At 45.1% G+C, this 11,711-nt stretch overlaps 1 protein-coding gene across 2 annotated transcripts in view; it reads left to right on the top strand.

Annotated features, from left to right (window-relative positions):
• The first annotated feature begins 338 nt into the window (after positions 1–338).
• Positions 339–11,711, top strand: part of MAP2K7 (mitogen-activated protein kinase kinase 7) — a 178,911-nt gene continuing 167,538 nt past the window's right edge. For both annotated transcript variants that reach the window (XM_085654285.1, XM_085654284.1), the window contains exon 1: positions 339–534. In XM_085654285.1, the coding sequence (XP_085510411.1) occupies positions 378–534 (157 nt within the window). In that variant the 5' untranslated portion in view covers positions 339–377. The remainder of the gene's footprint in view (positions 535–11,711) is intronic.

Genomic DNA, 11,711 nt, shown 5'->3' with positions numbered 1-11,711 from the left:
CGCTATATAAAAACGTATAAATAGAATAAAAGGAACTAAAATAAATCCAATAGAATCTTACTGCCATTTTCGTCTTCCTTGACTGTACAAATAGGCGTCACGAACGGACGTTTAACAACGCTCAAGTTCAAGTTGCTCCGAGGCCACAGGTCACACTATTACTATAGCAGGCAAAGGTCAACAGCCACCAGTGTCCTAATTAAACAGAACGTAGCGCGACAAATACTTTCACTAGACTCAGAGAGGCAGTGCATGCGCTCAATGCACGACCTAGGACAAACTCGTCCACGCAAGCGCAATCGTTTGCTGCCGGAATGGCAAATTTCGCATGCGTAGGAGGCGAGTCCGGCCGGGGCTCGAGCGTTCGCGCAAGCGCAATGCGCTGTTTGTTTATTATTAGTGCGCGGCGGAAGATGGCGGCCTCCTCTTTGGAACAGAAACTCTCCCGATTGGAGGCCAAGCTGAAGCAGGAGAACCGGGAGGCTCGGCGAGGACGGATAGAGCTGGAGATCAGTCCGCAGCGATCACGGCCCAGTGAGGAGACGAGAGGGGAGGGACATTAGGGGGTGACAGGGGAGGGCATTTACAGTGACGGCAGTGGGAGGGTCTAAAGGGATTCTGGGGCTCTGTATGCTGTAAAAAGAGGGGTCTAAGAAAATTACCTGGGGCACGCTTTACGGGCTCAAAGGGGATAGTTGTAGGGGGTGAAGGAGGAGCTTCAAGGAGGTTGTGATGGGCGGGGCCGAAGTAGGGCCTAAATGGGAGGGGCTTGAGGTGTAGCATGAGGTGAGCTCTAAACCGGAGGCCTATATAGGGCATAGTTGCCAAGGTTTTAGATTGCTCTTTGTGACATGTTCATAATTTCAGTGTAATTATGATTGAAATTCAACGTCTATTAGTGACACTTTCTCGCGAGCAAAATCGAGCAATGAGGGAAACAAATATCAGAAATTACACCCATTTGAGCAACGAGTAACTCTTGGAAGATCTTTAAACTGCTTCAAAGCACCCGAAATGGAAGGTCACTCTGGGACCCGACTGTACCAAATAGGATGTGAGCATAGCAGCAAAGTTTACAGATTGTTTATGTGTGACATTTCCATGATTTCAGTGCACCTATTAGTGACAATCTGCTTGCAAATGTGTGATACTCAGTGACATTTCTTGCAAATAAAGCCAAGCAGTTAAGTCCATAGAACGAGATAAATATTAGAAATGCTGCCCTTTTAAACAATGAGAAGAAATCAGAAGACCTTAAACCTGGTGCAAAACCCCTGGTTACTAACCCACTGTCACTCCAAGATGACAAATACTTCTTGCTGTTTTATATGGTGTCAACATGACCCAAAGGTATTTGAGCGCTTCACATGAGCCCCAGTTTCATTACACGAGGTAACATTAATTTGTTAGGTACGGGGAGATTAGATGAATTGCCCAGAATCGCAGAATGTCGAGCCGACATTAGGACTCAAAGCTGGTTCTCCAGTTCAAAAGCACTGCCGGTAACGTCACAGCGTAAATGTGTGTAGTCATTCAATGTGAACTGTTAAGGGTCAAATTGGGATGTTTAATGAGGAGTAGTGGTGGTGCCTTTTTATTTTCATGCTGCTTTTCTAAAATAGTTGGTCCTTTTGACATTTATGAAAACAGAAGCTGTTTTGAAAAAACAAACTGCTGGGTTATATTAGCCTGTGATGCGTACCTGCGCCCTGAGGATTTTGGGCCTGTGAATATATGTGCTTAGGCTCACAGGTATCATGGATCCATAATATACAATTGATACAAAGTTTTAGGGAACAAATGTTTTCCCAGATGTCAATAAAAAGCAGATTATATTTTTCTAAACAGCCTGTGCCGGGCTCACCTGGTTGTGCCCTGAAGTGCGTTCCCATTTGTCTGTCAGGCTATTCATGCTGAGCATGTTCTTCAGCAGCGGCTGGGCATTGGGGTCAACGGGCTGCAACAGGGCAGTGCTAATTGTACCTGCTAGTGATGATTACAAGGGGGCCGTAATCAGCTTCCTTGGACATCCGGGAAGCTGCTGGTCATACACTACAGTACTTAGGGCTGGCCAGGACTGCTTGTTTCGTTTCCATCCCAAAAGAGGGTGATGTCCTGAGCTGACCCACAGCCAGGAGAGTTGCCCCCCACCCACAAACATGCCAGATCCAAATGAATTAATTATGTCCGGGCCTGGGGGATTCAGAGAGAGCCATAGTATGGCTCACTCTCCCCTGCGTCCCTCACGCTGCCCACACATACACACCGCTGAGGGGGTGTGGGCACTGCACCACTTGCATGGGCTGCAGGGTGAAGTTAAAGACTTGATTCCATTCCAGAGACTGGAGCTGCCACCAGAACTAATGACCACAAGTGGCCCAAAAACCAACAGAAGGCTCCTCCAGATTGATGAGACTGCCTGGGCCTGGCGGCGCTTTTTATTACCTTTTAACACTTTCTGTAACTGTGAGTGACTGACGTTGCTGTCGGAGCCACGTGCTATGTCCCATAGAGGCTGGGACTTCCAAAGCAGTTTTTAGGTCCAGCCTGAGCCAGTGCGCATGGGCTGCTCTGGCAATCTGCTGGAATGGAGTAGGGAATAGAAGCCTCACCCACTCTCCGCCCATATTTGCCATTGGCTTGTGTCATTGCCCGTCCTAAATGCTGGTTTCTGATTCGTAAATAGGCTTCTTAGTCCCGCCTCCTTCATTTGACGCCTCCCATGGCAGCTGGCCACTTTACTTTGGTTGTTACACGGTTCGTGTTATTTAGACTTTGAGCACTATATTCTTTATCCAGTTTTTCTTACTGCAGGCACAACGTGCTTTGGTGCCTTCTTTACAACTCCGCCCTCTCTCCTGTTGTCCTTGTGCCTTCTTTACGCGCTCATGTAAAGTGAGCAAATACCTTACGATAAAGTTCGCGCTATATAAATCTGCACACTAAAAAGCACTCCAATCCCTTAGGGTCGAGTTCGTGCTATATAAAACTGCCTCAAACTAGAAGGGCTGGGAGGAGCATGAAAACCAACGTTGCTCTCTTGTATCTTGTTAATGGTGACAACACTAAGCTTTATCCCAAGAATGTTGTGCTCCGTTGCCCCTTTCATCAGGTACAAGAGAGTCCCTCCCTGCCGTCTCCACTGGCCCCGGAAGAGCAATTAGCTTCTGTGGTAGGGCGCCATTCATTGCTACTTGGACGTGTCAGCTAGAGACCAAACCGGGCTCTTTTTGCTGGCAGGCAGTGGCATTCCTAAAGTGTTTTCGCACAGTCACGCGTGTGTCCTCTGCACTGTTAAGTCAGTGCACTTTTACTGCTTTACGCCCACGTGCCTTTGTAAATACTAAAAATCCAGACCAAATCCAGTGGATATTTGTGGCACAGCAACTAAACTTTGGAAAGTGCATGGGCGGGGGAACCCCTAAAACATGTACACCCCAAAATATGATCTCAACTGTACACCCATAGGTTGATGAATCAGTTATAGTATTAACCCTCAATTTCATGAGGAAACGTGTCCCCAAGAAAAAGCACCCCACAACATAGCAAAATGCAGTCAATCAAGTATAGACAGACTCGATAATTGAGTTCTAGGGCAAGAATAACAAGCATTTGCAATGCAATAGGTCTCGCATTTGCAAGCGTTTAAGCTATTGGCATTGTAAGTGACAGTGCCTTTTATTTATCTGTTTTAAAAACCAACTCGTAAATAAAAGGCATTGGTCATTTACAATGCCAATAGCTCAAATGCGAGACCTATTGCATTGCAAATGCTAGTCTTATCAGGCTCTCATCTCTGCGGAAACAATTTGTCCATCACACTTCTGACTATTGCTCATTTTAGCATTGTGAATGAGCCCAGGCCGGCAGCCTGGAATAAGCAGAACTAAGTAAATATCATGGGGCACACAGCGACACCACAAGCATCCAAAACATCCTCCATCTGCTTTTTTTTTGCTAATTCCTGCAGTGCCTCATTGCACATGAATTAGGAGGAGGCTGTAATGCGTGACTAATGCATTTTAGTATGTTATATAGTTGGGAAATCTGTTGGAATTCTGGGGAAGATGGCAATGTTTGAGGTGGAGTTAGACTAGGGTGGTGATTTATATGGGGGAGTTAGCTGTGGCTTAAGCAGAAACCGTGGCGGGGCATAAGCTATCAATTGGGGGTGTTACCAAAGGATCAGAGTGTGAAGCATGAGCGGGTCATTGACATGGGTTGGCATTGGAGAAAGAAAGAGGGTCCTGATGTTGTTTACCACTTTATTTTGGAGCATCGGAAAACCATATTTTCAGTATTTAACTTTTCAGATACAAACATTTTTCACATATCCACTCACTTATCTGTAATGCTCATGTATTTATTGCCATGGTTCAAAGATGGCGGTCAAACACCTACATTCTAGTAGTGAAAAATATGGTTGTGATCCCAGGAGAATAGTAGGGTCCCATCAGATGCACAAACGAACAGGTGGACATTTTAGAAAGAGGGAGAAAATGGGCCCAAGGAACAAAAAGAAAGTCTAACAGGAGGAACATATTTGTTGGGGAGGAGGGAGAGGGACATTAGGAATACAACCTGTGACTTAAAAGAGCACACACCAAATGGGGATGTAAGGCAGGGAGAGGGTAGTAACATTGGATGAAAGCTGGTGGGGGATGTAAGGATGGGATGAGTTTGAGAGGACAGAAGATGAGATCTGTTGAAATTTTACAAATCTTGGTTACCACACTCTCATTTGAGACACAAATATAGGCATTGTATGAAACGTGGTCTGGATGGCAAATAGTTACGAGGTGGGGGAGACTTCATGGTTTCTCTGGGATCCCAAGATCATTTAATATTGTAGCATAAAGAACAATTCATTTTTGTAGCATGGCTTTTGCAACAAAACGGGTATTGATCTAGATATTGCAGGTATGATAGTGTAATGTGAGGGATAGTATGTGTGCAATATCAGGAAATGTACTGACAGGTATAAACATAGCAGTTTTGCATAGCATTCCTTTGAAAACTGTTTTATGCAAGTTTTGTAGTTCATACTTAAAGGTCATCTTTTCTCAAATGTCTGGTCAACTGGGTCAGAGTATTTTCTTGGGCATGCTTAGACTAGATCTGTGTCAATACTATTTTGGGGTGGTGTGATTTCTTCTCGGTTGTCTTATCCGGGACTAGGAACATCTTTGGGTTGCAGATAGCAAGCTCTTTGTAGGGAGACGTCTAGATAGCATTTGGCAGTGTCGGGAGGGGGGAGGGGGGGGGGGGAGGGGGTGCATGAAGAGAAGCACAAAAAAAGCAATGAAGATAGGAAACATTACTGTGGTTGATGATAAAGGGTTGGGATTCTTGATAGGGGAAGAAGCTGATGGAGATGACTGGAAAATTACCTCTATGGTGTATTTTCTTTTTGTGACAGTTGTTGGGCCTGTGTGTTCAGTTTTCTTTCCGCAAGACATCGATGGGCCTGACTCTGCTAATAGAAGGTTGTATATGTTCTTGTTCTGCTCCCACAACAGGGTGTTATGCTTGCGCTGGTATCGTGTGTGAAGCACATTGTAATGTAGATCATTAATGTTCTCATGTGACAGCCTACGTAATAGTGATTAAATGACGCCCCTCCTTTTTTTGGTATCCCTTTAAACTGCAAAATATATCCGATCTAAAATATTCATATCTAAATTCTTGCTTCACAAATAATTTCTTACTGTTAGCCGGTTATTTATTTTTTTGTCAAACTTGTGTTTATTGAAAATTTTTCAAGTACATCATAGGTTATTACCATCATTTCACACATCGCAGGGAGCATTGTAGATATCAACAAGACGGAGGGTGTACATAGTAACACATCGCCTAGGCCCCAATCTCATAGTGAATGCTTAAATGAAGGGTACAGTTTCTGACGGCGGTGGGGCTTGGGCTAATCCCTCGTGATCCTTATTCAAAACCAAACAGCTTAATTAGGTGTCCCATCTTTCTTTTGTGATGGTATTTTTTCAAATCCCTCAAGCTGGAAGGTGCCATATGAAGTACAGTAATGTCATACAAAAATAACGCCCAACTAAGGCGTAACCAAAATCCCAACCCCCCTCGCCCCTCCCAAACAATGGTGGTGGCAAAATTAAATTGGTACAGTAGACATGGGATAGTAGCAGGTAAATCAAAACTGAAAGAGATGAAGCGCTCTGACAGAAGGACAGACAGCCGATGGTAGCCCCCGTGAGAGGAAAGTAACTAACGGGCCCCATTTGAATTCAAAATTCTTGTAATTATCCCAAAAAATATCAGACATTCTTTCTAGGCTGAGTAACTTCCATAATCGAGAGTGCCAAAGGGAAATTGTCGGGGCTTCCCTCTGCTTCCAGGCGGCTGTTAGGGTCACTTTAGCCGCACCTACACAGTCACATGATTGTTTTGTCTGCTCGGGTCTGGTGCTCCAGGGTAGGGTCGCAAAGTACCAAAAGAATCCCTGCCATGGTGGTTGGGATGGGGTATCCCAGCATGTCCTTAATGTGTGCAAGTATTTCTTCCCAGAAGGGGCGTATAGTCGGGCAGTCCCACCAAATGTGTTGAAAGTCACCCAGAAGCCTGCAACCCCTCCAACATCTATCAGAAGTGTTGGGAAAGATCTGTTTGAGCCTGGACGGATGGAGAGCCCAGTCCATCATGGTCTTAAGATGAGCTTCCCGAAGTTCTACGGAGTGATTGAATCTTGTGATGTCGGTCCATAAATGCACCCATTCTTCCTCTGAAATACCGCGCTGTAAAATTCCTTCCTACATAGACCTATATCGCGAGCGTGGTAGTGAGTAGGAAGTTATATATAAACGAAATCGCCCCTTTCATAGTAGTGACTTTGGAGAGGAAGGACTCAAATCTTGTAGGAGGACGGGTGGCTGCCTCCTGCACCTGTGGGGTGAGGGCCCAGTGCATTAGCTGAGTGTAGTGGTATCGTTCTGTGTTCTCTAAGCCATAGTCACACCTGCAGTTGTCAAAGGTGAGGGGGTCAGCGTTATGAAAAAGGTGTCAAAGCAAGGCATCCTCCCTCCCTCCAAGCGACAAAGGGCCCCTCGTGTAAGCCTGGGGGGAATGCTGGGTTGAAATGAAGTGGTGTAAATGGCGAGGGGAAAGAAGTCCATCGATCGTCTCCTGCGACCGAGTCCCCCACTTTCAAGGTGGTGCGTGTAGGAGTACTAAGGTATATATTCAAGGGACTGTCCTTTTTGGGACGCCAAGCCAAATCCCAGATAGTCCTCCCTGCTACGCTACGATCCGTATGCAACCAGTGCTTATCGGATTCCCCTTTAGACCACTCAGTCAGTACTCTCAGCTGCGCTGCTTTTATAGTATAGTGTTACGTCTGGGAGTCCCACTCTACCCTCCACTCGAGAGCGACGCAATAAGGAGAAAGAAAAGCGGGCGCGACCCGCTTGCCAAATGAATTGTCGAATCCTAGATTTAACTCGCCGCTAAAAGTCCCTTTCTAGTTAAATGAGCAGGGCCTGAAATAAATAGAGGAGCTTGGGAAGGAGTGTCATTTTGACAGCGTGTATCTGGCCAAGCCAAGAAAGAAAGAGCGGTTTCCACTTCGTGAGATCCGTTTGGACACAAGTAAGAATGGGGGGGAAGTTAGCAGTGTAGAGTCCCTCTACCTTAGGTGTTAATTGGATCCCCAGGTATTGTATGGAAGAAGCGGTCCATTGGAGGGGAGTGAGGGGTTGGAGCCTGCGGATTTCCGCTTGTGGGAGAGTGAGGTTGAGGATGTACGATTTGCCAAGATTTATTTTAAAGCCCGCCACCGCTTCAAATCGCTCAAGTTCTGATTGTAAAGGTGGAAGAGACTTAGCAGGATCGGAGAGTGACAAGAGGACATCGTCCGCAAAAAGGGAAAATTTGTGTGAGTCCCCACTGAAGGGTATTCCTTGAATGTCAGGATTGGCTCTAACCGCCATTACCAATGGCTCAATGCTAAGGGCAAAGAGTAGGGGCAAGAGAGGGCACCCCTGTCGGGTGCCTCTAGAGTGGGAGAAGGAGGTTGAGTGTACTCCATTAACTTGAACCCTGGATCGGGGTTGGACATAATTAGCTCGGCCCATAATAAGAAATTTAGGTGCAAACCCGAAGCTCGTGAGGGTATTAAATAAGGTCCAATCTACCCTGTCAAAGGCCTTTTCAGCGTCCATTCCTACCAGTACAGCGGGGATTTGACGTCTGTTGGCCTTCCGGTTATTTATTTTTATTGTTATAAATTGATGATAGTAACAGTGTGAAAGCTCTTTTTCACTTTGATGTAAAGAAAAAAGTGCTCAATTAAATAGTCACAAAGTGTGCACCATGACGTTCTTCTGGCGATGCCATTATTCAAATACACCACAGGTGATTGCCTTTGCTTCTCAACATGTAACTGGTAGGGATGTGTGAAAATTGCGTAATTTGCTTTTGCGTTCTAGCCAACATTTCACATAAATGTGAAATGCAGAAAATGCATTTGGTGCTATATTTTAGCGCAAAATGCGTCTTTCCGTTTTGGGCACAAAGATGCATTTTGTGATAGCAAAAAAAAAAAACACAAAGACTGCGAACAAGTAGCCACTCGCATTCCTTTCATTTATGTTGTTCCCGTGCACTTAATAGCGTAATTTCTAGAATTGCACATAACAGAAAATTTTGAGAGATTACAACTGCGTGATGGAATTTGCCTGGGTACAGTAACTGGTCTAACACTGATCTCTGCCTGCTGAGAAGTGGCACCAGAATTTAGAAAAGCTTAAGAGGGTCTCCGGTGAAGAGCATCTAACTTGCAGTGTATTAGCTGTGCCATTAAAACTGTGCACAAGGCAGATGTGGCTTTAGGGCCACCTTTAGCTTAGCTACAATATCCAGAGAAACCCCCTCAATGCACTAAAAACCAAACTGTGCCAGTGAGTTGGAGCCCACACCAAAAGCTGTTGCAAGCCACTTTGGTTAACCTTAGATAAAAGGGTCTGAGGGTTGCAGGAGTTAACCAAAGAAGGTATTTCCCCTTGTTTTATGCCAACATTGTGAAGTGTGTATTCGAGACAAAAAATGTGTGTATTTTCAGAAATCATGAGCTTTTGTTTGGAGGAAAATGGATGGAAATCCCAAATATAGTCCAAGCTGATATGTGAGTGATAAATCGTACAGTGTTGGGGAGAATTATTACTATTACCTTGGTGTCGGTGGCATTGCAGCTATGGTTGTTATGCATTACCCAAGTAGAGGCGTTCCACTTTGACAAAGCCTTTTGTACAATACTGCTGGCAACCATACAGAGACTGAGGTTATCACTGCTCATGATCTTGCATATGGCAGCCACACTGATGTAATCTTGTCTTATATGGTCATTTTTACACCACTAATTTTAGTAGCTCAGGATGATTTTTTTATTAAGCATACGTAGCTTGGAAACCACTGCTCCAGAATGACATATCCACACCTGTCTTTGAACAAAACCCTAAATTACATTTCCTAAAGTTTATAAAAGGCCTGAGGTCCACCTGTTGCTACAAGCCAGTAGGTAGAATCTACTGTTTTAAATTCCTTTGCCTTTTATGTGATACCTAGGTGTACACAGTGTTATGTTAACAACATTTATATAGCACGCAAATACCATTGGTCTCTTGGCTCTTACCTGAGGGCTGGAATAACATATTACTGCTAAGCTTGTTTAAGGAGAAGAGTTTTCAGACTTTTTTTTTTTTTAAACAGAAGTAGGGTGGTCTCTTTCCTCAGCCTTTCCGGCAATCCATTTCAAATCTGAGGTATCAAGACTGAAAGTCCGGCTGCCCAAGGTTGCTTTACTAAAGCATTGACAGGTCTGTAAATTCCCCTTGTAGGAATGTAGGCAGCGCCCAGGCGCATAATGCCTCAGTCTTTCCTTAATGTAAACTGGCACAGTATCATACAGTGTCTTGTGCGCTATACACAAGCCCTTAAACATGGCCCTCAGTTTGACTGGCAACCAGTGACGTTGTTGCAACAGTGGTGTAGCATGCGTCCATCTTGGTAGTTTAAGCAGCAATCTTGCGGCATCATTCATTGTCACCTGGAGCTTGCCCAACAGCTTATTGGGAAGGCCAATATACAAGGCATTCCCATAACCCAGCCGTGACAATATAATTGCCGCTAGCCCTGTCTGCATAGTTGAAAATGAAAGAATAGGAATGACTTTTCCGGAGTTGTCTCAAGAGAGCTGTACCACTCCCACATACTGTGGCCACTTGCTTAGACATTGACAGACTTCTGTCTAGTTTAATGTCAACACTGCTAGGGTACACTGGGGGAAGGAGGAGGGGGGATTTGGGATGGGTGGACTTGACTCTAGTGGCCAAAAACTGTCCAAAACAGAGGCTCCCTTTCATGGTGATTGCCAGCGCTTCAGTCTTACCTGGATTGATCTTCAGAGAGTTGGCTGTCATCAAGTTCACAGTAAACTGCAAGATATTTTGCCCATTCAACTGTGACTGCATTGAGCTCTAAATCCTCAAAACGAGCCAAAAATCATCGGCATAGTTGAATTGTCGACAGTCCAGCTGTGCCAGTGCTGTAATCAACAACTCTACATAGATGTTGAACAGCAATAGAGAGATAATGCGGATCCCTGAAGGCCCCTGCAGGTTAACGCTCTTGCCATGGAGACATCACTACCCATCTGCACCCTCTGTGAGCGGTCATTCAAGAACGTTGAAACCTACAGAAGGGTAGACTGTAATTCTGCAAGCCAGAAACTGGTGCAATAGCAATTGATGATAACTGCATTAAACACTGCTGTATAATCTAACAAAGTCGGCGCAGAAGATCTAGTCTTATCTGCGGCCAACCTAAGTTCGTCCAGTACAAAGAGCATCACCAACTCTGGACTATGATGGGCCCGAAGGCCTGATTGGCGAGGGTGAAGCAGTTGCTGATCATCCATGGCAGCAGGGTTACAGGGCGATAGTTCTTTACGTTTTTTGGGTCCATCCCTGCCTTCTTCATCAGAGGGCTTAGCATATCCCTCTTAAACCTTGATGGAACTTTACCAATCACCAAAGAAGCATTTAGAAGAGACAGAAGCTCACTCCCCCATAACTGCGAAGTCAGCTTCAAACAAACTTTACTGATCACCAAAGAAGCAATTAGAAGAGACAGAAGCTCACCCCCCATAACTGGGAAGTCTGCTTTAAACCGCTCCAGCGGACAAGGGTCCACTGGCAAGCCAGATTTGACAGCCGCCAGAAAAGAGGCCAGTGTCTCCATATCCAAAAGTCTAACCCTTCTTGACTGCCATCACTTATCTGCTGGGCAGTGTCTTAGATGACTGCCACCCACCACTTGCAGAGCTGGTGCTGAGTCCCAGGTGTCCAACACTAAGGCCTTGCCGTAGAGTTCATGCATTCCTGCCATTCAACATTTTACAAATTCAGACACAAGTAAATAATCTGGTTTTTAGCGCACTATACTATTTGTTTTTATCACTTGCTACCCCAGGGAGGCTCTGCAGTGCTTCTCCACACAGTTGATCGCTACACCATGTGGATGTCTGGTTTTACAAATGTTTTCTTTCAGCCTAGGTGAATAGTGTTTCCACATTATGCATGATGACCACAGCGTTGCGATTATCGTGTTATCTGTGATGCTTAGTGATGGGTGAGGTGTGTGAGAGACTCCTTTTTAGCATTTGTGTTACGCTCTGATTAGCATGCAGCCCC

The sequence above is a fragment of the Triturus cristatus genome, chromosome 4_1 (genome assembly GCF_964204655.1).
Source record: "Triturus cristatus chromosome 4_1, aTriCri1.1, whole genome shotgun sequence".
Taxonomy (NCBI): domain Eukaryota; kingdom Metazoa; phylum Chordata; class Amphibia; order Caudata; family Salamandridae; genus Triturus; species Triturus cristatus.
Note: the sequence above shows the minus strand (reverse complement) of the source record. Positions and strands in the feature narration are given on the sequence as shown.